At 42.2% G+C, this 27804-nt stretch overlaps 1 protein-coding gene across 1 annotated transcript in view; it reads left to right on the top strand.

The window, feature by feature from the left end:
• slc6a15 (solute carrier family 6 member 15) overlaps positions 1-27804 on the top strand; it is a 55925-nt gene that overhangs the window by 23883 nt on the left and 4238 nt on the right. The window contains exons 6-10 of the mRNA XM_060922935.1: positions 13271-13381; positions 20194-20435; positions 20724-20913; positions 27146-27338; positions 27424-27580. Of these exons, the coding sequence (XP_060778918.1) occupies positions 13271-13381; positions 20194-20435; positions 20724-20913; positions 27146-27338; positions 27424-27580 (893 nt within the window). The remainder of the gene's footprint in view (positions 1-13270; positions 13382-20193; positions 20436-20723; positions 20914-27145; positions 27339-27423; positions 27581-27804) is intronic.

Below are 27804 nucleotides of genomic sequence, written 5' to 3'. Positions count from 1 at the left end.
GCAGTACTGTGATGAAATATTCAGTCATGGGAACGTGACTTCATTTTGCTTGTAGCAGATCACTTCAGTAATGCCTGAAGACTTCAGTCCCTCATGTGATCCATGTGAGCATGGTGTGAATTATCCCTGGGCTGTCTGATGCCAGTGTTCTCCTGACCCCTCTCCTTTCTGTATTTTAGGTTTTCACTTGTCTTGTGACTGACATTAAGGAGCAAAATAATGATCTAAAAGAGGAATTCCATTTAATACCCAAAGGACTGCATGTGTCAAATGGCAGATGATGGTCATTTACAATGGTAGCGTGAAATGTGATGCCGGGATCTCCGGTCCAGGTTCGGCCCATCAGACAAACCAAAGCAACCAGCGACAGAACTGTATTCATCAGGATAGGTGGTTTTGTTTTGGGGTTTAGTCGATGTAGCACTCTGCTGTGGAGATATGGCTTCCTGTTCCAGTCTGGCTTTGTCTTTTACACCAGACAATGCATAATGCGCTCTCTATAATAATTCACCACTTTCATTCCAGTAGGCATGAGCTGATAACTGGTTTGAGAATAAATTACATTTCCTACCAATATGGAGGAGGCTGCCAGTGGAGACGGAGTATGTGAGCAGCAATTGCACATGACCAAATTAAATCCTGTCATTTTGGAGTGCAGCATCAGGATCTGTTCTCTGACGAATTCTCTTTCAACCAAATTTGAAGGCAGAAGCAAATTCTTGCATCAAATGTGATGCCTGTTGAGTTTTCTTTTTGTTAAATTGCTACTACAGTGATGCATAGTAGTCTTTATGTATGATTATAATATTTAAGCCATAAATTAGGCAAGTGAATTACACTCCATGTGTGCTTCATTTTGTCAAAGTAGCTTCTGTATTTACAGATTTTCCTTTTTTTAAATGGAATTTATTTTTTTATGGCTACTACCCCCTATATAGAGGCTGTCGCCACTGTCATCGCGTTGTAAGAATGAGTGTAACAACTGCTCATACAGGTGTTCCTCTTAAAATGACCGGAGTGTATACAATTCGGTTCACCATCCGAAATAAATGGACTAGACTAAAGAAATCACTTTCAGACATGTTTATACTTATTACTGAGGGAAAGTTCGTTCATGTTTTAAAATGTACTCCAGGTCGTCCCCCTTTCCTCGCCTTCTTCGGCCAGTGGTCCTATGTGTGATCTAGATGCGACTCACTTCCGAGTTGTTCCAGGAAGTTGTTGAAAAGAGAGCTCTAGCGCCGGGCCTTTTCCCAGAAATAAGAGTTTCGGTCATGGTGACGGTGTGTACATAGCTGCCAACTACTACGAATAAATCGTATTTATTACGATTTGTCGTTTTGATTACGAAAATACGAATTTACTACAATAAAATACGATTTTGCCAATTTTCATGGGTCATTTTCAAAGTCTATCACCGGTGGGATTCGTATTTGAACCCATTGTCTTTCAAACTGTCTCTGTGCGTATAGGCCAACGCTCTGACCAATCAGCGCAACAGTGACTGATGTAGTCAGAACGACAGAAAGCAGTGGGGGAGGGTAAACCATAGACATATAAACAGACGCCGCATTCTGCGTAGAATCATGCGTCATCCTCGCCGCCATATTGGATGTGGCAAAGTGGAGGTTCTTCAACCGTCTCTGGTATAGCGTCTAGACAGTAGCCGAGAATAAAGATGCCTCTTTCATGTGCTGCGTTTAACTGTACCAACAGGTTTACCGTCCGAACGAGATCACATGGGATTACCTTTCACAGGTGAGACTGGAAAAATACTTTAATACTGTTCCTTCAGTCTTCAGTTTCCCAGCTCATCTCCACTGGGTAGGTGTATGGTTATAAGCAGTGAGGATTAGATAATACAGTGCCACACTATGATGAACATTTTTGAACGTACCGGTATGATTGTTTTTAACCTTTCTGAATGTGAAGGAATCAGTGATGTATTTTGTTCTGGTATGACGTTAGAACCTGGCCGAACTCAGTTTGGCGGTCATTCAGCTCACTTTATTCAGCGAGAGTAGGTCTGTGTGGTGACTCAATAAATAAAACAGTACATTTTTATTTTCATTCACTATTTCCAGTTTTTCCACTATTTCCATCATTTATCATATTCAGTCTTGTAGGTTGGTTATTGTGGCCTCAGGTTTTGGTAGCTTTCTACGGTATGCTGACTGATTAGCTTACCTGAGCTATCTGTCGCTAGTTTGCAGTGTACAGGGTATTTCGCACACTATTTATAACCATCACATTAAAAGTTGTAGTGTTTTGATGCCTGTTTGTTTCCCAGATATATACGCGTGTGTCTTAATGGGTGAATAAAAGGCATCAAGTTAAATATTATTGTAGAAAGGGGCTTTATGAAGTTCAGTCCATTTACTTGCATTGGTTTACGGGGAAGATTTGCCACATCCAATATGGCGGACACTCTGACGTATCCCAGCAACGGGCCACCAGCTCAATGCGGCGTCTATGTTTTATATGTCTATGGGGTAAACAAACAGCATGTGGAGAGGGACACCATTGGAGCGTCGAGTGTTTTGGTGAAGATTCAGCGATCATGGAATGAGCAGAGAGCCTCTTCCTGCTCATGTTTCAACGAAAACTCCTAATTCTTCTAAAACTGATTCCAAAGCGGAGTCAAACGAGCGCTGTTCAATAGCACTTTCTCCAGCGTCACGCAGCCTTGTCACTCCCGCAAAAGCCCGCCCAAAGAATCCAAACAAAAACCTTGCGTTGTGATTGGCGGGCACGATTTGATGCCCGGGGTGTGTTGTTGATTCTGTGCTGTTTGATTTGTAGTCATGTGAAGAAGCAAGTTGAAATTGACTTTTTTTTCTAGCGGTTTTCACTTTCTGCCAAGCATGTTTTGAGACAGTTTTATGTTTGGTGTTGATTACAAGAGGTTCCGTTTGTTTGATCTGTGCCAAATTGCTTTGATATATGTATTCTAGTTCCAGGTAAATTTGTTTCCATTGTTGAAAAGAACTTTGCAAATTAATGTAAGATGATTAATTTATTCTACAAACTAAACTTTGTCAAACTATTGTTTTGGTGTGATTTTTCAGGGTAGTTTTGCTAGAAAGCTTTGGTGGTGGGGAGGCCCTGACCCCCCACCAAGACTCAGTACCCAACCTTGTATTACTATTTACAATTTCGGAATGTTGGCAGCTATGCGTGTATGTCAGTGTCGGTTCGGAGGTTTCAGTTTCAAAAACTGTAAGAGATAAGAGTAGAATAATATATAAAGTACAGCTACTTGGTATATTTTACTTCAGCAGGTTTTTTTTTTTTTTAAATTGGTCATTTTTGGATTACACTTCATTTTTGTGGCTACTGCCTCAGAGTAAATGTATATGCTAGATTTACTGTATGGACACGGTATCAGAAATTATTTATAAGCAGTAGCCACATGTACCCATGGGGTACCTATTTAGCAGCCATGTGAACTGGGGGGGGGGGGGGGATACTGACCGCACGTAGAACACCTACTACTCAATGTTTTCCACATGATCCAGAATTCACAGGTCTGTAGCATAGCAACTACCATTGTGCAGCAACTGGTCTGTTTGCCTTTTCCACAGCTGTATATTAGGGTGGGCATTATATGCGGATAAATTTTCATATTATTAATTCTGAAACACTCACCCTTCAGATTTGGTGTTAGTTGGTTATATTAAAGAAGTTTAAAAAAAAAAAAAAGTACGTCTTGCAAAAGTATTCATCCCCCTTGGTGTTTGTCCTGTTTTGTTGCATTACAAGCTGGAATTAAAATGGATTTTTGGAGGGTTAGCACCATTTGATTTACACAACATGCCTAACACTTTTTTAAAGGTGTAAATTGGTTTTATTGTGACACAATAATTAAGAAGAAAAAACAAATCTGGAGTGTGTATAGGTATTTCTCCCCCCCCCCCAAAAAAAAAAGTCTCTACTTTTGTAGAGCCACATTTTGCTGCAATTACAGCAGCAAGTCTCTTGGGGTATGTCTCTATTAGCTTAGCACATCTAGCCACTGGGATTGTTGCCTATTCCTCAAGGCAAAACTGCTCCAACTCCAAGTTAGATGGGTTGTGTTGGAGTACAGCAATCTTCAAGTTATGCCACAGATTCTCAATTGGATTGAGGTCTGGGCTTTGATTAGGCCATTCCAAGACATTTTAATAAATACTTCCCTTTAAATAGCTCCAGTGGAGCTTTAGCAGGATGTTTCAGGTCATTGTCCTACTGGAACATGAACTTTCATCCCAGTCTCCAACCTCTGGCTGACTCAAACAGGTTTTCTTCCAGAATTGCCCTGTATTTAGTGCCATCCATCTTTCCTTCAGTCCTGACCAGCTTTCCTGTCCCTGCAAATGAAAAATATCCCCACAGCCTGATGCTGCCACCACCATGCTTCACTGTACGAATGGTGTTCTCAGGGTGTTGGGTTTGTGCCACACATGACATTTCCCATGATGGCCAAAAAGATCAATTTTAGTCTCATTTGACCAGAGTCGTCTTCCATGTGTTTGGGGAGTCTGCCACATGCTGTTGGGCAAACTCCAAACGTGTTTTTCTTAAGCAATGGCTTTTTTTTTCTGGTTACTCTTCCATAAAGCCCCACTCTGTGGAGTGTATGGCTTAAAGTGGTCCTATGGACAGATACTCCCATCTCCACTGTGGATCTTTGCAGCTCCTTCAGTGTCATCATTGGTGCCTTTGTTGCATCTCTGATTAATGCCCTCCTTGCCTGGTCTGAGAGTTTTGGTGGGCTGCCTTCTCTTGTCGGGTTTGTAGTGGTGCCATGTTCTTTCCATTTTGCTGTAATGGATTTAATGGTGCTCTGTGGGATATTCAAAGTTTGGGATATTTATGACCCAACCCTGATCCACACTTCAGCTTAGTCTCTGACCTGTTTGGAGGCTCCTTGGTTTTCATGTTGCTTGCTTAGTAGTGTTGCAGAGTCAGGGTCCTTCCAGAACAGGTTGATTTATACAGACATCATGTGACACTTTGATTGCACACAGGTCGCTCTTAATCAACTAATTATGTGACTTATGAAGGGAATTGGTTGGACCAGCTCTTATTTAGGGGTGTCGTACGAAAGGGGGTGAATACCTATGCACACTCGAGTTCTGTTTTTTTCATCTTATTGTTTGTGTCACAATAAAACAATTTGCAACTTAAGTGGTAGGCATGTTGTGTAAATCAAATGGAACTAACCCTTCAAAAATCTATTTTAATTCCATCTTGTCATGCAACAAAACAGGACAAATACCAATGAGGATGAATACTTTTGCAAGACACTGTATAGACTTTGATTACAGCTCTTCAGGGTCTCAAAAAAATACTGATGTGACCCAGGCAGAGTTTGAGTTTGACACCCCTGTCCTAAGCCACTGGTTACAGTGTGACTGTGGCCTTGGCACCTCAGTATGGGCCTCAATCTGACAGCGTGGCAGTGAAAACTCTGTGCCTAGACTCTGCTGGAAACTGAAAGAGATCAGCAAAGTCTTTGAAGATTAACAACAAAAGAATATTAATGTTCCATTCAGAGTTTCCACTAAAGTGCGTTTTAAGAAGAAGAACATGGAGGTCCTGTTCTCTTGACCTTCTGTACAAGTGTGGAGGGTTTGTGCTAAAAAGAGAACCAAAAAAAAAAAACCTTGCAGGTTGCCATGGTTTTTCGCGCCTTGTTCCCCCTAGCAAAGTGAACAATGCATTGGCAAATGAATGTGCCATTTTCCGAGTACGGTGTATATTGTGAGAGGGGGAAACTTGGGGTTGAGGAGACAGAATATTCAGTCAGGTTTCTGAGGGGAATTTTCATAGTAATGTACGAGCCAACTCTGGCAAACTGCAATCTTGTTAAAGCCACATGTGATTTAATTGTGAATTGCCAATTTTGTCCTTTATTTTCTCAGTACTTTGTTTGGTTTTAGATACTTATTAAATATTAAGCATTTTTATTAATCTTTTTCTTCTGAGTTTGTGAAATGCCATGCTTCTTGCATAAACCGTGCAAAAATGAAGACTCGTAGAGCTCCTGTTGGCTGGGCTTTGTGTAGAATCAGTCAGAAATCAATAAAAGCATTACTTGTTGAACCATACAAGTACGTTTAGAATAGTGACCGGGATACTCACTTCAAAAAGCAAGGGTTTGTTTTAAGTGATGTATAGCAACAATCCCAATTACAAAAAAAGTTGGGACACTGTAAAATGAATTAAAAAAAAACAATGTGAAGATTTGCAAGTCATAGAAGTCCTCATCTCCTCTCATTATCTCTAGCTGCTTTATCCTGTTCTACAGGTTCACAGGCAAGCTGGAGCCTATCCCAGCTGACTACGGGCGAAAGGCGGGGTACACCCTGGACAAGTCGCCAGGTCATCACAGGGCTGACACATAGACACAGACAACCATTCACACTCACATTCACACCTACGCTCAATTTAGAGTCACCAGTTAACCTAACCTGCATGTCTTTGGACTGTGGGGGAAACCGGAGCACCCGGAGGAAACCCACGTGGGCACGGGGAGAACATGCAAACTCCGCACAGAAAGGCCCTCGCCGGCCACGGGGCTCGAACCCTGACCTTCTTGCTGTGAGGCGACAGCGCTAACCACTACACCACTGTGCCGCCCTCATAGAAGTCCTATACATTGAAAATAGTACAAAGACAATGTTTCAAATGTTGAAACTGAGATTTTTGTTTTTCAAAAATGCTCATTTTTGAATTTGATGTCAGCAACACATTTCAGAAAAGTTGGGATGGGGCAACAAAAGACTGACCGTTATGTAATGCTTATGAAAAAACAAACCCTAATTCGGTTAATTGGCAACAGGTCAGTAACATAATTGGGTAGAAAAAGAGCATCCCAGAGAGGTTGAGTCTCTCAGAAGTAAAGATAGGGAGGGGTTCACCTGTCCACACGGCAACGGATTCAGATGACTCCGATACAATTGCTTATCGTTTAGGCCTGGCGTCCACACGGCACCGGCGTTTTGGGTGCCCAAAACGCAATCTTTTTGAGAACGGGTTCCAGAGTGGAAAGATCTGGCAACGTTGCCGTTGTGAAGTCGTCTGGATGAGTAGAACGGATTTGTTTACGATGACGTCACAACCACATGACTGTGAGTGCTTCACGCCGGGTAGAAGTGTAACGAATATCACCAGGAAAAAGCCTTACAGAGCACTAGTGAGAGTGAAACATGAGCTTGGATATTATTATTATTATTATTATTATGTTCAGTGTTAGTTCACAGTAGTAATGCAAGAAGCAGAATAGTGACAGTAATAGTGAAGCAAAAACATGCAATTGTACAAACACTGCGGCTCTACAGCAAAATATTCATTTATGAAATGGTCTGATTCTTAACACCAGTAGTGCCAATGATCTTCTCATTGCGATGCGAGTTGTCAACAAATCCTATAACTTGGTTCATGAAACGCGCTTACAAAATATTTTCACTGAATATTTATTGTGTAATGGTGCAATCCCGCCAGCAAAAATAGGGGAAAAAAGGAGCAATCTCACCTCTTCAGATGTTGATTTAAGTCCGACAATACATTCCTTAAAAAGGGCGTAGAGGAGCAAATTAATCCAATTTATTCCGGACCATTAAAGACGCCGCCTTCCGCGTAGAATCATGCGTCATCCTCGCCGCCATATTGGAGAGGTCAAAGCGGAGAATAAAGATTAGCTGCGTTTAACTATACCAACAGGTTTACTGTCCAAACGAGATCATATGGGATTACCTTTCACAGCTGAGAAACAACAAATTAATTCCATCAACGTGTATCATTCACTTTATTCCGGACCATTGAAGACGCCGCCTTCCGCGTAGAATCATACGTCATCCTCGCCGCCATTTTGGAAAGGTCAAAGCGGAGAATAAAGATTAGCTGCGTTTAACTGTACCAACAGGCAAAATATGACAAAGGAGACCCCAAACTGTTGAGCAACTGAAATTGTATATCCAGCAAGAATGGGACATTTCTCTTTCAAAACTACAGCAATTGGTCTCCTGAGTTCCCAAATGTTTTTAGTGTGTTGTTAAAAGTAGAGGTGATGCAACACAGTGGTAAACATGCCCCGTCCCAACTTTTTTTGAAATATTTTGCTGAAATAAAATTCAAAATGAGGAGGGTTTTTTTTAAACAATATCCCCTTCAGACACAAGGAAAAATGCTATGAAACTTCATGTGTACAACTGCACACATTATGTCCGAAGGGCATAAAATTTCTCACTTTCAACATTTTTGTGCTATTTTCAATGAAATATAAGGTTTCTTTGACCTTGCAAAGTATCACTTTTTGTTTTTTTATTTACAGTTTATGCAGCGTCTTAACTTTTTTGGAATTGGGGGTTGTACTTGCACGTTCATTGTACAGTCTTCTGGTGCTTGGAGATTAGCCAAGTAAATTAAATGGCAAGCCTTATGAGTGCTAATAGTTCCAGTTTAACTTTTACTGAGCATTTTGAGCTTGTTTGTAGCATGCACTTCATTTTTACATAATTAGAAGGAAATATTAAGGATTTCTTAAATATTTTGGGTTTCATGTTTATAAAGAGTCATCACGGTGGTGTAGTGGTTAGTGCAGTCGCCTCAGAGCAAGAAGGTTCTGGGTTTGAGCCCAGTGGTCAACAGGGGCCTTTCTGTGTGGAGTTTGCATGCTCTCCCCGTGTCTGCGTAGGTTTCCTCTGGGTGCTCCGGTTCCCCCTGCAGTCCAAAGACATGCAGGTGAGGCTAATTGGTGACTCTAAATTGACCGTAGGTGTGAATGTGAATTGTTTGTCTGTGTGTTAGCCCTGTGATGATCTGGCAACTTGTCCAGGGTGTACCCCGTCTCTCGCAAATGGACAGCTGGGATAGGCTCCAGCTTGCCTGCGACCCTGCACAGGATAAGCGGTTATGGATGCTTATAAAGGAACAGTAAACTAAAGAATTTTATACATTTTATTTTCAATACCAATGTAGTAAATGATTGATTAATGGTAATGAAAAAGATTACAGTATACTCCTCACTGTATGAGCTGGAGGACTTGAAAGCACTTTATGGGGGGTCAAATGTATTTCAGGGGGCCTAGAATTCCTAGTTACAGCCTGGCTAAAGTGCAGCTCAGTATAGGTTTGATATGCACATATGAGTAGTTATATACAGTACATATTCATGGCTGCCAACTACTACGAATAAATCGTATTTATTACGATTTGTCATTTTGATTACGAAAATACGAATTTACTACAATAAAATACGATTTTGCCAATTTTCATGGGTCATTTTCAAAGTCTATCACCGATGGGATTCGTATTTGAACTTGTTGTCTTTCAAACTGTCTGTGCGTATAGGCCAACGCTCTGATCAATCAGCACAACAGTGACTGACGTAGTCAGAACGACAGAAAGCAGTGGGGGAGGGTAAACCATAGACATATAAACATAGACGCCGCATTCTGTGTAGAATCATATGTCCTCCTCGCCGCCATATTGGATGTGGCAAAGTGGAGGTTCTTCAACCGCCTCTGGTATAGCGTCTAGACAGTAGCCGAGAATAAAGATGCCTCTTTCATGTGCTGCGTTTAACTGTACCAACAGGTTTACCGTCCAAACGAGATCACATGGGATTACCTTTCACAGGTGAGACTGGAAAAATACTTTTCAATACTGTTCCTTCAGTCTTCAGTTTCCCAGCTCATCTCCACCAGGTAGGTGTAGAGTTATAAGCAGTGAGAATTAGATAATACAGTGCCACACTATGATGAACGTTTTTGAACGTATGATGAATGTTTTTAACCTTTCTGAATGTGAAGGAATCAGTGATTGTATTTTGTTTTGGTATGACGTTAGAACCTGGCCGAACTCAGTTTGGCGGTCATTCAGCTCACTTTATTCAGCGAGAGTAGGTCTGTGTTAGCCTGGGAAATCCCATGCTGCTTTGCACAATCGTTCCAATCTGAAAAGACAGCATGGAAACTATGGTCTAAAGGCTCGCCTGAGTTAGGGAGCCAATCAGAGAGTGGGGAGGGGTGGAAAGACGGTGATGCGTACTACTCGACAAACGGAAGCTTGTAGTTTATTTGGGACTGTTTACGGATCACATTTAACATGGCGGCGAGCGGTACGAACCAAACTAACCAAACCAGCTTCTCTCATATTTGTCTTGCACAAACGGCAGTAATCGTTCAGTGCCATTGTTTTCCTATTTTTGTTTTGTCTTCTCTTTCCTTCTCTTCTTCGCCTCTTCTTCGTCGCTCTAACTACGTCACCGGGTACAACTGCCATGATTGGCCATGGGCTACGTATACGCCAAATGATAGACATTCGCAACGTCCAATAAACGGCCGTTGACAATCGTAAACCACACCTCCCCTACGAGAAATTCAATAGGCGGATTCCAGACCATATTTCACTTGTGATATGGTCTGGTGTTAACCAGACTAGGTCTGTGTGGTGACTTAATAAATAAAACAGTACATTTTTATTTTCATTCACTATTTCCAGTTTTTCCACTATTTCCATCACTTATCATATTCAGTCTTGTAGGTTGGTTATTGTGGCCTCAGGTTTTGGTAGCTTGCTACGGTATGCTGACCGATTAGCTTACCTGAGCTATCTATCGTGTATCTGTCGCTAGTTTGCAGTGTACAGGGTATTTCGCACACTATTTATAACCATTACATTAAAAGTTGTGGTGTTTTGATGCCTGTTTGTTTCCCTGATATATACGTGTGTGTCTTAATGGGTGAACAAAAGGCATAGAGTTAAATATTATTGTAGAAAGGGGCTTTATGAAGTTCAGTCCATTTACTTGCATTGGTTTACGGGGAAGATTTGCCACATCCAATATGGCGGACACTCTGACGTATCCCAGCAACGGGCCACCAGCTCAATGCGGCGTCTATGTTTATGTGTCTATGGGGTAAACAAACAGCATGTGGAGAGGGACACCATTGGAGCGTCGAGTGTTTTGGTGAAGATTCAGCGATCATGGAATGAGCGGAGAGCCTCTTCCTGCTCATGTTTCAACGAAAACTCCTAATTCTTCTAAAACTGATTCCAAAGCGGAGTCAAACGAGCGCTGTTCAATAGCGCTTTCTCCAGCGTCACGCAGCCTTGTCACTCCCGCAAAAGCCCGCCCAAAGAATCCAAACAAAAACCTTGCATTGTGATTGGCGGGCACGATTTGATGCCCGGGGTGTGCTGTTTGATTTGTAGTCATGTGAAGAAGCAAGTTGAAATTGACACTTTTTTTTTTTAGCTGTTTCACTTTGTGCCAAGCATGTTTTGAGACATTTTTATGTTTGGTGTTGATTACAAGCTGTTCCTTTTATGTTTGTTCTGTGCCAAATTGCTTTGAGATATGTATTCTAGTTCCAGGTAAATTTGTTTCCATTGTTGAAAAGAACTTTGCAAATTAATGTAAGATGATAGTTTAGTTTGTAGAATAAATTGTCAAACTATTTTGTTTTGGTGTGATTTTTCAGGGTAGTTTTGCTAGAAAGCTTTGGTGGGGGGGCCCCGATCCCCCACCAAGACTCAGTACCCAACCTTGTTTTACTATTTACAATTTCGGAATGTTGGCAGCTATGCATATTCTGTCATTTGTATTGCAGTCTGCTTTTTAAATATTAAAATGTAACAAATGTATTTTATTACTTGTTTCTTGTTATTAGCATTCTATTTTACACTGTTCTTGCAGTTTTTTGGAGAATTTGTTAGTCTGAGACCTAGTTGGGGGGGGGGAATGCTTCCTTCCCCCCCAGTTTAATAAAACAGTTTTCATCACAGGTTATATTATCAACAAGAACTTGAATGAAAAAAAAAAAGTAGAACCTTTTGAAATATTGACATGACTTTTTCAGAGTTTCTTAGTATTTGGTACGTTCCCATTTGGCTTTAGTGACGGTGTGTTCTCAAGCTGGCATGGATTCCAAGTTTGTGCAAACTCTCTTGATCCATTTTAGATCAAATCGATCAATGTCGTATGAAAATGCGCTTCAATAGAGATTAGACATGAGGAAAGTCTGACCTTTTATACAACGCAATTAATATGGTCATGGTCACACTTTTGCTAACATTTAAATTGGGATCAAGAAATGGTACAGAATCTCATTTCGTTATCTCTAGCCGCTTTATCCTGTTCTACAGGGTCGCAGGCAAGCTGGAGCCTATCCCAGCTGACTACGGGCGAAAGGCGGGGTACACCCTGGACAAGTTGCCAGGTCATCACAGGACTGACACATAGACAGCCATTCACATTCACACCTACGGTCAATTTAGAGTCACCAGTTAACCTAACCTGCATGTCTTTGGACTGTGGGGGAAACCGGAGCACCCGGAGGAAACCCACGCGGACACGGGGAGAACATGCAAACTCCACGGGGCTCGAACCCAGACCTTCTTGCTGTGAGGTGACAGTGCTAACCACTACACCACCGTGCCGCCCGTGCAGAATCTTGAATGTTAAATATTTTAAGCTGTATAACATTTCTCATCTCATAATCTCTAGCCGCTTTATCCTTCTACAGGGTCGCAGGCAAGCTGGAGCCTATCCCAGCTGACTACGGGCGAAAGGCGGGGTACACCCTGGACAAGTCGCCAGGTCATCACAGGGCTGACACATAGACACAGACAACCATTCGCACTCACATTCACACCTACGCTCAATTTAGAGTCACCAGTTAACCTAACCTGCATGTCTTTGGACTGTGGGGGAAACCGGAGCACCCGGAGGAAACCCACGCGGACACGGGGAGAACATGCAAACTCCACGGGGCTCGAACCCGGACCTTCTTGCTGTGAGGTGACAGTGCTAACCACTACACCACCGTGCCGCCCGTGCAGAATCTTGAATGTTAAATATTTTAAGCTGTATAACATTTCTACTTAAAAAAAAAATTAAACCCTTGTTTATTTCCAATTTTAAATTGGGGATCCTAGATTTTCAGTGTCGTCTCAGACTTTTGGACTCCACTGTGTGTACACGGTCCTGGAACACTAGTGGGTCCCTCAGGAAGGTCTGTTTGGGCAGCAGGTGAACAAAACATGGGATGGAATGCCCTCTACAGGGCAATATTTGTAATACAGCTATGTTAGGTACAAGAGTAGGAACATTTTAAGCATTGTTTTTATACAACACAAATTTGAATTGTGTAAATAAAAGCCGTTCCTGTTTTGTAATCACTGTTCCCAGAAAAATACAATCTTCTGCTAAAAGATTACGTTTTACTTTTATTTTCCAGAAGCTTAATTGAGTACTGCTGTGTTCTGATTGGTTTTGCAGGTGATGTATTTCAGCTCCCTCTTCCCCTATGTGGTGCTACTCTGTTTCCTGGTGAGAGCCTTCCTACTGAAAGGTTCTGTGGATGGCATCGTGTACATGTTCACCCCCAAGGTGAGAGACCGAGACCCCCAGCTGGCTGTGTATGTATATGCAGATTCACACAATTTGTAAGCTGTGTGCAGAATCACTAAGCAATGGACAACAGTTAAGTGCAATTAATTCACCGAGCTGAACCTTGAATGTAAACATCATCTCCACTGATTTGCCACAATCATAGACAAATTAGTAATCATCAATTCCTCCATGTGCTCCTCCAGCTGGCCTAACAGAATATCCAGAAAACAGTGACTGTAGCTATGGAAACACTATCCTATCTCAGCCCTCATTATTCTCTGGTGAAAAATGACCGTGCCATATTAATGTTATACAACCCTAATTCCAAAAAAGTTGGGACACTGTAAAATATAAAATAAAAACAGAGTGGAGATTTGCAAATCATGGAAACCCTATAGACCCCTTGCACAAATGGCACACTTGCATTAGCAACTGTTGCTACCCTAATCCTGGAGGACGAGTGAACTTCGTTTACATACTAAAGACAAGCGATATTGAAGATGTCTGTCTGTCTAGTTTGAAGAAAACTACAGCTAAAAAAAAAAAGCTCTACTACCAGATTACTTGGATAATCTAAGTCAGAAAGAAGCAAAGGATAGATATATGCAGAAACTTAGTTTATTAGTGGTTATAATCCGTATAAAATTCCTCGAAACGATGGCGTTTGAATGTACCTTCTCACTGCATTTTCTGTTTTAATTTAAAAAAAAAAACCTTATTGCTTGCTGGAAGAGAAGAGCAGGGAGGACTGAGAATCGAGTGGCTGTGGTTTGTTTACACCAATACTCGTAGCGTCCTAGCAACCATTGCAAAGATGTGGACAAAAAGTCCAAAAACGCCTACTTACCACAATACAGGACTTATCTTGTCTTGATCCCCAGATCTTTAACCCAGCCATGTATAAAAAGTTGTACGCCTCCATGCTCTTCCAGGGTTTTATGTTTGTGTAGAACGATGCCTGCAGCACCAGGTAGTTTGAAATGTTGGGGAACTCAACGAATGGATGGATTTTTTTTTTTCTTCAATTTGAAAAGTATTTTTACTAGCGTGTAAGGATCTATCCCATTGCAAAGAGCAACTTTTCTGAAGGTATCTTGACTGTGCATTGGCCTTTAATCTGTGAAAATGGTCAGAGATGGTTTCACTCGCTCTTTACATGCTGGTGGCCAAATTGGTTCCTCTGACCACCACTTTGTTCACTGGAAGTAAACTCGCAAGCAAAAGTCACGTGACTGAATACAATCTATATTCTTTTCCAAGTTAACCACTTGCAAAGAATGACGGAAAAAACCCAACTCTGAATTGTTAGTGAAGAAAATGGCAAGATCGTGGCTGCACGCTGCGACTGTATGGCAGGCCTTGGAGAGAGCTGTTCTCACATAGCATTATTGTTGTGGGCTATCGAATCTGGAGTGAAACAAACCAACAGTTACAGATAAAAATGCGTACTGGGTTCTTCCTGTCACTGTGAGGGGGGGGATCTCCTACCCCCAGATCAGAGACTTCCTTTCTAAAGAAATACCCAAGTCAAGTTCCTAAGCCACAATCAGAAGTTCAAGACACAGTTCCAGGGAGACGGTAATACTTTTTATCTTTTTCTCCATTTAAACAATTGCACCAACCAAATCGGTGCAAAAATGAACCATATTTAAGACGGATTAAGCCTTGCTCACAGGAAAGACTGTGCCTGGTTGTCCCCCAGGAGAAATTACCACATGCTGCTTGATGTCACATGCAAGGGGTCTATATTTCATTGAAAATGGCACAAAGACAACATATCAAATGTTGAAACTAAAATTTTATTGTTGGGGGTGTTTTTATAAATATGTACTCCATTTTAAATTTGATGCCAGCAACACATTTCATAAAAATGGACAGGGGCAACAAAAGACCTGAAAAAGTTGTGTAATGCTAAAAACCTAATTTGGTTAATTGGCAATAGGTCAGTAACATGATTGGGTATAAAAGAGCATCCCAGAGAGGCGGAGTCTCTCAGAAGTAAAGATGGGGAGGGGTTCACTGCTCTGTGAAAGACTGCATGGGCAAACAGTGCAACAAGTTAAGAATAACATTCCTCAATTTCAAATTGTAAAGAATTTAGGGATCACATCATCTATGGTACATGATCATGAAAAGATTCAGAGAGTCTGGAGAAATCTCTTTATGCAAGAGACAAGGCTGAAAACTGACATTGGATGCCTGCGATCTTCAGGCCGTCAGGTGATACTGCACTAAGAGCAGACACGTGTCTGTAGTGGAAATCACCTGTATGAGCTCAGGAACACTTCAGAAAACCATCACCTGTGAAAACAGTTCATTACTGCATTCGCAAATGCAAGTTAAAACCAGAGGTGGACAGTAATGAAGTACATTTACTTGAGTACTGTACTTAAGTACACTTTGAGTATCTGCACTTTAACTTTTTTTTTTAATAAACTTTGGTGGGGTTTACATTAGACCGTATCAGCGGATCATCAGATTAACGTTTTTAAAACGATTAGCGTGCACACAGCAACGCCAATACACGATTCGCGTGCACACAGCAACACCAATACACAGATACGCTCGGCTCCGCAGGCATCCTGCGCTCCAAATCACTCCGCCCTGAACAGCGAGTGCCCTCTGGAGGGTGCGCACTCCGGCCCTGCGCAGCTCACAGAGCGCGCGAGTGAAGTGCACAAGCAGTGATTCGGGACTGAGCCGCTGTGTGTGTGATCCCAGCGCATATCACTTACCACTTGCAAGTGGAAGGATGGCAAGCCTAAAGACAATCATAACTACACAATGGGCAGTATTTGCATCAGTATTTGCAGTATTTTCATACTTTTATACTCTTTAATGAAAGGTGATACAAGGCGGAAGTCCGCGCCGTTTTTCAGCAGTCGCGTCACATGACCAACGCCAGCGAATCAGGAAGGTGGATGTCACAGTGACGTTGTCCAATGACGACGCCAGCTAGAGCTCAGCACAGCGTATCCGCGTATTCTCAATGTTTACACAGCACCGGACCAGACACGATCTAGATTGAATACGTGGACCCTGGCGGATTCCCGTTTCCAGGCGTTTTAATGTAAACGGACAGTGCATCCGCGAAGAAAACGAGACAGATACGGTCTAATGTAAACTTGGCCTTTAACTTCACTTTATTTGAAAGGCAAATATTGTACTTTTCACTCCACTACATTTCTATCAAGGTCCTCATTACTATGAAGCAGCTTTGAAAGTGGATGGTCCCGTTTCCTCTCCCCCCTTTTGAGAGACAGCCTATCAGTAATTGTTAGGGTCAGGTCATGTCTGTAGACTGTGTAAAATAAAGTTCAGTGATTTTTCTCATCAGCATTATTTGAACACGATCAGTTGATGGCAGAATGGAAGGAGGCAGTTCTTCTGGCGAATGCATGCACTCATGGCTTTACCTAGAACCCATGTTTCAGTTTTCTGAAAGGATTAAAGATTTGTTTCATTTTAAATGTTTGCCAAAAACGAACCACATCACAGCCTACAAAAACTCGCCGTCCGACCTGTGGAAGCATATTGAGGTATATGAAATGTTTTATTCCAAGAGAAAGCTTGCAACAAAGTTGTCTGTGCTTTCAGAGCTAGCGATAACGTTGCAATAGCGATGCAGTCTGGTTAGTCAAATGACTTTCTATGGATTTGCCCGTGAAGTTGTCATGGCCTTCTCCATGGCTAAAGCCTAGGTCACAACCGGACGTACGATTTTTTTTTTTTTTTTTTTTTCTTTTGGCTGTGCGATTTTTGGCATTTCCCAAATCGCTGCGCCTTTTTTTTTTTTTTTTTTTTTGGTTCGTGGAGAAAGACGCACATTGGCCGCAAGTTTGTCTTGCAACCTGAAAAAACCGTCAGCGCCCGTAGAGTTTGTTTGACATGACAAAGAACCTCTGCGGCCAGTCTATGGCTCGAAAATCAGCACATCACACGCGCGCGCCCTCCGTGCGTTTCTTGCGTTTTTTGCACGTAGACCGGCCGTAGGAGCACGTACGGCCGGTTGTGACTGAGGCATAACGTTAACACACCGCTAACTTGGACACTGTTAGTTAGCATGTAAAAACAGTTACGTTAACATGAATAACGTTAACTTATCTGAAGTCCTTTCAGAAATGTTTTAGCATAATCTTGCCAAATAAACAAAATGTAGAAATGTTTCTTTTCTAGTAGTGTTAGCTACCCAATATGATTTCGAGTTTGAAGAGTTTGCTAGCATGTCAGGTGGAGTTTCACTGACTAGCTAGCTTAACGTTAAATCACCATGATTGGCACAGCATGCGTTTTTGTGAATTCACATTTCTGTCTTTGGTAACAGCATTAGGTTTTGTAAGCATTGTGGCAATAATACAGCAAAGCGTTGACAGAATGTACATAATTATTTTTAAAAGCAAGTACTTTTAAGTTAAAATTTGACTACAAATTTTTCACTTGTATCGGAGTAACATTTAACCAGTGGGATCTGTACTTTGACCTTAAGTAACGAAGTTCGGTACTTTTGTCCACCTCTGGTTAAAACCATATATAAACAATATCCAGAAACGCCGCCGCCTTCTCTGGGCCCCAAGCTCTTTTACGATGGACTGAGGCGAAATGGAAAATTTGTCCCAAGGTCTGACAAATCAAAAGTAGAAGTTCTTTGTAGAAATCATGGACACCACGTCCTCCAGGCTAAAGAGGAGAGGGACCATCCGGCTTATCAGTGCACATGTCTGTGAAGATTCTCAATCATCCAGGTCATAGTAATCTGTGGGTGGTAGAAATGGGCAACTGGACTTGCTTGAAGATTCTTGAAAACGTTTCACCTCTCGTCCAAAAGGCTTCCTCAGTTCTGTCTGACTAATAGGGAGTATCAGATATTTATCCTCTCCTGGATCAGAATCAGAATTCTGATGACCAGCTCATCTAAGATGTCATTGAGGCATCATGTTGGTGTGGGTCACTGGAGGCTGGGTGTGAACGGCGAGTCATTAGGGTGATCAAAGGATTGTCCGTTAGGGTGATCAATGGCAATCTGATTCTCTGTCCTCCTATGAGTCACTGAAAACAGCTGGGTCCTGGCGTACACCCAGCCGTCTGGGAAGAGTGTCCAATACCGCCTTGTAGATGGTTGACAAATGATGTCTTAGACCCCCACCTCTGTTCACTCTGTAGAATCGGCTGTCTACATTCATCTTAACAACAAAGGACACTCATTTCAGGATTATAATGTACGCATTTTAGCCAGAGAGGATCGTTGGTATGAGCGAGGAGTTAAAGAAGCCATTTTTTTCAACCTGGAACGGCCATCACTGAACAGAGGTGGGGGTCTAAGGCTACGTTTACACTAGACCATATCTGTCTCATTTTCTTCGCGGATGCACTGTCCGTTTACATTAAACCGCCTGGAAACGCCTAGAAACGGGAATCCGCCAGCGTCCACGTATTCAGTCCAGATCGTGTCAGCTCCGGTGCTGTGTAAACATTCAAAATGTGCGGATACGCTGTGCTGAGCTCTAGCTGGCGTCTCATTGGACAACGTCACTGTGACATCCACCTTCCTGATTCGCTGGTGTTGGTCATGTGACGCGACTGCTGAAAAACAGCGCGGACTTCCGCCTTGTATCACCTTTCATTAAAGAGTATAAAAGTATGAAAATACTGCAAATACTGATGCAAATACTGCCCATTGTGTAGTTATGATTGTCTTTAGGCTTGCCATCCTTCCACTTGCAAGTAGTAAGTGATATGCGCTGGGATCACACACACAGCGGCTCAGTCCCGAATCGTGGCTTGTGCACTTCACTCGCGCGCTGTGTGAGTTGCGCAGGGCCGGAGTGCGCACCCTCCAGGGGGCACTTGCTGTTCAGGGCAGAGTGATTTGGAGCGCAGGATGCCTGCGGAGCCGAGCGTATCCGCGTATTGGCGTTGCTGTGTGCACGGCTAACGGTTTTAGTGTAAACGCGAATCGTTTTAAGAACGTTAATCTGATGATCTGCTGATTCGATGTAATGTAAACGTAGCCTCAGACATCATTTGTCAACCATCTACAAGGCGGTATTGGACACACTTCCCAGACGGCTGGGTGTACGCCAGGACCCAGCTGTTTTCAGTGACTCACAGGAGGACAGAGAGAGTCAGATTGCCATTGATCACCCTAATGACTCGCCGTTCACACCCAGCCTCCAGTGACCCACACCAACATGATGCCTCAATGACATCTTAGATGAGCTGGTCATCAGAATTCTGATTCTGATCCAGGAGAGGATAAATATCTGATACTCCCTATTAGTCAGACAGAACTGAGGAAGCCTTTTGGACGAGAGGTGAAACGTTTTCAAGAATCTTCAAGCAAGTCCAGTTGCCCATTTCTACCACCCAGTTTCAGTGCACAGTTCAAAAGCCAGCATCTGTGATGGTATGAGGGTGCATTAGTGCACATGGCATGAGTAGCTTGTACATCTGGGAAAGCGCCATTATTGCTGAATATTTACACGTTTCAGAGCAATATGCTGCCATCCAGATATAATCTCTTTCAGGGAAGGCCTTCCTTCTTTCCTTCAGCAAGACGATGCTAAACTGCTTTCTGCACTTATTAAAACTGCATGTATTACAACTCTGGTGTTTAGTCAGTGTCTAAGAATATTGAAATGAACAAATGCAGGATTAAAAATAAAAGGATTATATGGTCACTTTATGTTGCATAAGTTTTCCTTTTAAATGTTTATTTGAGGTGGCAGAATGCTCAGTAGTGTAGAGGAGACTGTAACAAGTGGTTGGGGTTTTTTTTTTTTTTTTTTTTTTTTTTTTTTGTCCTGAATCAGTTGGAGATCATGCTCGAGGTTCAAGTGTGGTGTGAAGCGGCTACACAGGTGTTCTACGCTCTCGGCTTAGGTTTCGGTGGCGTCGTTGCGTTCTCCAGTTACAACAAGCGCAACAACAACTGCCACTTTGATGCCGTTCTTGTCACCTTCATCAACTTCTTCACATCTGTGCTGGCCACGCTGGTGGTGTTTGCCATGCTCGGCTTCAAAGCCAACGTCACGAATGCCAAGTGTATTGAACGGTGAGTTGTCAATCATACACCGGGCACAGGTGTTGTGCGCCTTGTGTATGTTGGATTGATTTAACAATAGGGCAGAATTTCACTGCACGTTTCATTTAAAGAACCATAATGGCGAAACAGGACAAATGCTTCCCAAGCTACTATGTAGACAAAACTATGTGAAATACATTTTGTCTCCCTTTCAAATCCATGTTCTTCATCTTAGCAATGTTTAATGGTCTCTGCAAGAGTGGAAACGAGGTTACGGCCTGGAAAATCCCACAAATGTCGGTCTTGTTTTAATCCCAGAAATGCAAAAAAGATTGCTGGACACCTGAGCAACGAGGTGAGTCCTAACTTAATTCCGCATCACATCAACTTGAGTCATGTGAGCACAGAAGACTACCAGCAGATGATCAGCATCCTCCGTGGCGTGATGGAGGACAGTTACCCTCAACTGGGCCTGGAAAGCTGTGATATAACACAGGAGCTCAACAAGGTAGGAATAAAGCAGCTCAAAATTCCTACAACAAACATGCTGTAAATCAGCCATTCATTGGACCTTAAACGTAATGAACATGGGTTTTTTTATCCGGTATCCTATTTATCATTGTTGCTGTCTGTGTGAACGAACGAATAAATTAATAAAAAAATAGATTAAATTAATATGCAGGCCCCTAAAACGGCCCCATACAAGTGAATGTTTTTGCTCTCGTTATACGTTCACATTTCTAAACTGAAATACAGAAATTTTTTTGAAGCATTTTATCCATAAAGCTAATTCCATTCATATCTGTGAAGATACTCAGTCATCCAGGTACATAGTAATCTGTGGTTTGTAGAAGAGAGCAACTGGACTTGCTCAGGGGTGTAGTGGGCGTGGTACGCGGGGGTACGCCGTCCACCCACTTCTCCCGAGGTGACAATTCCCCGGGGGAAATTGTGAGAGGGATGCAGTGCGCGAAGCAATTTGGTCACGCATGTTTGCTGGCCGTGAATGCGTGACCTGCTATGACGCTACAATGATTGTATGTGCTTGAGACAGCAGCCCCTCCCCTCTCTGCCCCCTCACTGGCCCCAGTCAGCATGGCGACGGGCCTGAGCAGGAGCGCTGAGTCACACAAGATCTTGTCAGTTTTCTGCTGTTTTTTGCTCAGGAGCAGGCCTCAAACAACGACAAATAACTCGAAAACGAAAGCAGCTATTCACAAAATTCTTTCACAGTGAGCGCTACAAGGGTCTCCTGAATACACTGATGTAATTTTTTTTGTCTATAGTCTTAAAAGTGAGGACACTAGAGCGAGTTAAAAATGAGTGACTTTTCTGTCACGTTTATAATGGGTGTCAATGAGGCCTCTCGGCTGCAGTCTCCTCAGTTTGAGGCTTCTCATTCAAAAACTGTAAATCCTATCGGTTAGGTAGACACATTGTGTGAATCAGGACAAGTGTGACTACTACTTTTGAGAAAATCATGTCTGTAGAGTGAAATTTGTGGCTGAAAACAGTTTTTAAGCGAGAAAGTTTGAGCTATTTTTTCAAGCTCTCTACACTCTAACTAAACGAGCTCCACTGGTGTGTAACGCAATAGACACCCATTATAAAGCCAGATTTTCTCCCGGAACCCACATGGCGTTTGAGCTGGGACTGTTCCGAAAGTGTAGAACCTAGCAGAAAAGTTGAATGCCAGATCCACAGAGGAGAGGTTTTCCTACATTTTAGAGTTTGAATCACGTCTCTAGGTGAAAGCATGCCAGAGCAGCGGATGTTTGAAAAAGTGCTCTTTTTTTTTTTTTTTTTTCAATTAATTCCATAGAAATGAATGGGGTGGAGCCGGCCCCTGCCTCCGCGGTGGGGGAATGGGGCGAGGGAGAGGAACAGAAGGAGAGAGAGGGGAGGGGAGAAGGGGAGACGTCACGAATCGCGTACCCCCACTTTAAAAATCTCCACTACACCACTGGACTTGCTTGAAAAGTCTTGAAGACGTTTCACCTCTCGTCTGAAAGGCATCCTCAGTTCTGCCTGTCTAATAGGGAGTATCAAGTATTTATCCTCTCATGGATCATCATAGAATCCGAATCAGAATGCTGATGGCTGCATTGTAGGTGGCTGATAGATGTCATAGACCCCCACCTCTGTTCAGTGATGGTCGTTCCAGGTTGACAAAAATGAACGATCCTCTCTGGCTAAGATGTCTGCCAGTTTTCTGGAAGTCCTCTCATGCTCCCGCACCAGTCGAAGGGAACTCATCCCAAAGTGCGTAGAAACACATCTGTGAAGATACTCAGTCATCTTTGGGATGAGTTCCCTTCGACTGGTGCGGGAGTATGAGAGGACTTCCAGAAAACTGGCAGACATCTTAGCCAGAGAGGATCGTTCATTTTTGTCAACCTGGAACGACCATCACTGAACAGAGGTGGGGGTCTATGACATCTATCAGCCACCTACAATGCAGCCATCAGCATTCTGATTCGGATTCTATGATGATCCATGAGAGGATAATACTTGATACTCCCTATTAGACAGACAGAACTGAGGATGCCTTTCGGACGAGAGGCGAAACGTCTTCAAGACTTTTCAAGCAAGTCCAGTTGCTCTCTTCTGCCAACCACAGATTACGAATTCCATTCAATACTCTCGATTATAATAAGATACTAAATATATAGTGCCTTCCACAATTATTGGCACCCCTTGTAAAGATTAGTTAAAAAGAATTAGAAAAATCCACCTTTTGGTGAAGCAGCTTCATTTCACACTGAAAAAAATGAGAAAAACCCAACCTTTAATTGAAATAAGGGGATTTTTTTTCTGAATAAATTTATCAAATATTTTAACAAAGACATGTGCCACTATTATTGGCACCCCTGCATTTAATACTTTGTACACCCTCCCTTTGCCAGTAAAACAGCACTGAGTCTCTCCTCCTCTAACATTTTATAAGGTTGGAGATACAACGCAGGGCATCTGAGACCATTCCTCTTTACAGTCTCTCCACATCATCCAGGATTCTAAGCCCTGTCTTGTGCGCTCTCCTCTTCAGCTCACCCCACAGGTTTTCAATGGGGTTCAGGTCAGGGGACTGAGGTGGCTTGATTCTGTGGTCAGCGAACCATTTTTGTTATAGTATTCTAGTGTTTTGCTTCTTTCGAGAAGTTAATGCTTAAAATGAGCAAACTTTTTTTTTTTTTTTTTTTAATGCCAGTAGTACAAGATTGTGGGCGGCACGGTGGTGTAGTGGTTAGCGCTGTCGCCTCACAGCAAGAAGGTCCTGGGTTCGAGCCCCGGGGCTGGCGAGGGCCTTTCTGTGCGGAGTTTGCATGTTCTCCCCGTGTCCGCGTGGGTTTGCTCCGGGTGCTCCGGTTTCCTCCACAGTCCAAAGACATGCAGGTTAGGTTAACTGGTGACTCTAAATTGACCGTAGGTGTGAATGTGAGTGTGAATGGTTGTCTGTGTCTATGTGTCAGCCCTGTGATGACCTGGCGACTTGTCCAGGGTGTACCCTGCCTTTCGCCCGTAGTCAGCTGGGATAGGCTCCAGCTTGCCTGCGACCCTGTAGAAGGATAAAGCGGCTAGAGATAATGAGATGAGAATGAGTACAAGATTGTTTTAAGCTTTTATATTAGTATTAAGAAAAGTATAGAAATAGGTTTAATTATCTTATAAAGACCAGAATGAACCAAATATAATAAACACTTGAATACAGTTAACTGTATCTAGATAATTCCACTTTATAATTAACAGCAAACAGGGCTCAACATTAAGCACTGCCTGATTGCCCGGGACAAGTGAAACATGCATTCGGGCAAGTGGGATATGTCCCCAACATGCCCAACCGGACAAGTTGGAATGGGTATATATTACCATCTTGCACCACAAAAATTAGGATTTTGGATCTTTTATTTCCGTTCCTAAAAGCGTCCCTCACTACGTATCCGCCATTATGCCTTGGCTATTTTCTTAGTCTCGGTTTCATTTATTGCTTTGCAAGTTATTTTATATACCCCTGCTGTTTTGTATTATGGTATGCCTACTGTTTATAGACCCCTTGTGCATGATGTCATGCATCACGTGATAATTACAGCTGGAGTCAGACAAGCACCGTCCTTTCATGCAAGCAAGGCTTAATCTGTCTTCAATATGGTTAATTTTTGCACTGTTTTTGCTTTTTTATATATATAAATATAAAAAAGGCATTACCATCTCCCCATTATCAAGAAAAATGTTAACAAATAGAAGCAAATGCTTCAAGAACAACAAGGAAATGAGTGGTTCAAGAATACGAAGAGAGGAGCTCAGCCTGAAAACTCCAGAGAAATTCCTGATTTGTATTTAAAATGTCTTTTACAAAAACAAAATCGGAAGTGAGGATGGAAGCGTTTGCTTAAGAATCTCATTTTATTTATTTATTCTGCTCTGATTCGAGTTAGCTCCTTCGTGAAAGTGTTTTGACTTTCTTACAGGTGAAGCCGCTTCCTTATTTGACACAGAAAACCTAGATTGGTTTCAAACAACTCGGGCATAAAAAAAAAAAACTCAACAAGGAGTGACTTGTGCAATAAATCCTGAAAGAACAGATTAAGAGCAGTAAGAGCTGGAGCTTTGTTTCTGTTATCAGAGGAATACAGTCCTGTGCAAAATATTTATATATTGGGGTGGGGTTTTTTTTTTTTTTTTTTTTTTAAATCATCCACTTCTAGGTTATTTAAAAAAAAAAAAACACACCATGCTGCATCATGACAGACTGGCTGCACTGATTCAGTTACAGGTTGCCAGGTCTGTATAAAACACCCACAACCTACAGACTAAACAATTTTAAACGCCTAACATTATCCTGTTGGTCATGATGCAGCACTTTTTTTTTTTTTTTTTTTAAATAAACCTAGAGGTGGATGATTATAACAAAAAACAACATAGAAATATTCTCAAACACAGTACTGTTCAAAAGTCTTGGCACCCCTATTTTCATACAAACTTTTTTGTTATAGATTTCTACATTATCAAGTAATGAACCTACAGTCTGTGAGAGTTGCACACTGAACTTTACAACAGCTGCATGTATGTGACATGGAAATAAATCGACTAAGGCAGGAAAAACTATTTAGGATAAAATTATTGTCTGTTACAAGTGAAAAGTAACCAATAACCAAACTTCTCAGTGTGTGATCATTTTATGTTGCAATTCACAAGTTTTTTTTTTGTTTTTTTTTTTTTTTTTTAGGGGAAAAGTACTCATGAAATAGAGTAAGTGATGATAATATTGGGGGGGTCAAGTGGAAATTAACCCCCCCGGGCAAGTAGGTTTAAAAGTTAATGTTGAGCCCTGACAAATACTGTAATTCCTCATACTTTCATGAAGTTTACTATAAGCACAAGATCTAATAGTATAAAAGCCATTATCAACCTGGCGGGGGAATCTGACTGATCTTGACAGTCTGGAGCTGTGGAAGGAAGAGGATGTTTCAGCTGGATGTTGTGGTGGGGTTTATTAATTGTTTCAGCGTCATCTGTCTAATTTGCCACTCGAGGGCAGAGGCATAATGTGTTCAGGTTTTCTGTCCATCAGAGATACAAATATGTAATAAAACGGGCTAGACTTGTTGGCACTGGCAGCATCCCCAACACGTCAAAGCTTTGAGAAAAACCTCCATGTGAGGTGGTGAGTGAGGGTGACCGGTGTGTGAGAGCGAGAGAAAGGAAGATGCAAGGCAGGTCTGTGAGGTGCTTGAATAAAACAAAACTCAGACAAAATCTTCCTGCTCAGGACTGAGCAGCAGAAGTGTGGACAGACAATGAGAGTATTTAAAAAAAAAAAAAAAAGAGACTTTTCTCATGTGGTTGAACCAGTGGAAAAGCGCGTGGTTGGTGCCTGCGAGACTGATGCTTTTAACTTCCTGTTGACACACAACCACAGTCACTTGATTGACTTGGTCTTTATTCCAGGCAGTAACCAAGTTTGGTTTTGTCATAGTTACTGTGTTTGTCTCCATTCTGAAAATTTTTTTTTGAAGCAACAGTTGTGGCCTTGTTTGGTAGCTACAGTCAGAAGTGTAGCTTTTTGCATCACTTCTGATTTACATCCTTTTTTTTTTTTGTACTAAATGATTGCTGTATAAATGCGATGGTATTACTGAAAATCCAAAGTTGCATTCATAATAATAATTTACATTTATATAGCGCCTTTCTAAAACTCAAGGTTGCTTTACGTAGGTCAGAGACCCCCCCCCCCCCCCCCCCCCCCCCAAAAAAAAAAAAGTTGATAAAGAGTAGTGAGTTTATGCACTGGTGGAGAAATGTTCATGAAACAGGTTGAGATGAGATTTGAAGAAAGGAAGAGAAGCGCAGACACTGAGGGGCTGAGGAAGGGAATTCCAGAGCTTGGGAGCCATGGCACTGAAGGACCTGCCACCCAGGGTAGAGAGTCTAGTGCAAGGAACAGCAAGGAGATTCTAGCTAGAATCTGATAGGGCGGGATGGAGTATAAGGGGTCAGAAGATCACAGATGTAAGAAGATGCAAGGTTCTGGAGAGCTTTGAAGGTGAGTAGTATGGTTTTATATATTTAATTTTGGACAGAACAGGGTCCTACAGTTTTTCACAGCAGGTTTAGAGAACTATTCCAAGTTTATTCTCTCCAGTTAATTTCCCCTGACTTTTTTTTTTCTTCCCCCATTCATGCTGAAATGACCTAAAGCAGTCTGTAAATAACTATGCTGTTTCTCTGTCTGTATCACTCAGGCAGTGCAGGGCACAGGACTTGCCTTCATTGCCTTCACTGAGGCCATGACCCACTTGCCTGCCTCTCCTTTCTGGTCCGTCATGTTCTTCCTCATGTTGGTGAACCTGGGGCTTGGCAGTATGTTTGGTATAATGGAGGGTATCCTCTCACCCTTTGTGGATACTTTTAAAGTGCGGAAGGAATACGCGACAGGTCAGAGTCGAGCACAGCCTTCACACACTACAGTATTCCATGTACGCACAGTCCTTCACACTTTCTTCCTCCGATTTTTTTACAGTCTGCTGCTGTTTGCTGGCATTCAGTGTCGGTCTAATCTTTGTCCAGCGATCAGGAAACTACTTTGTGACCATGTTTGACTACTGTGCTGCGCTGCCTCTCCTCATTTTAATGATTCTGGAAATCATTGCTGTAGTCTGGGTCTATGGCATTGAAAAGTATGTTACACACAAGGAGGATTTTTTTTTTTTCTTCCCTTTTCCCTGTGGTTTGCACAGAGATGTAGGTGTTTTCTGTTGATTAATGCAAGAATGTCCTGTTGCTATGGGCTGTGGTAGATATTGTTTGCTCTGTATAGACCCCTTTCACTGACGTCACCCGAAACCGGAAGTAAACAGACCCTGCGCCATATTGGAAGACCAACAAACTTGTGATAAGGGGA

Source organism: Neoarius graeffei, chromosome 6 (genome assembly GCF_027579695.1).
Source record: "Neoarius graeffei isolate fNeoGra1 chromosome 6, fNeoGra1.pri, whole genome shotgun sequence".
In the NCBI taxonomy this organism is placed as follows: domain Eukaryota; kingdom Metazoa; phylum Chordata; class Actinopteri; order Siluriformes; family Ariidae; genus Neoarius; species Neoarius graeffei.
Note: the sequence above shows the minus strand (reverse complement) of the source record. Positions and strands in the feature narration are given on the sequence as shown.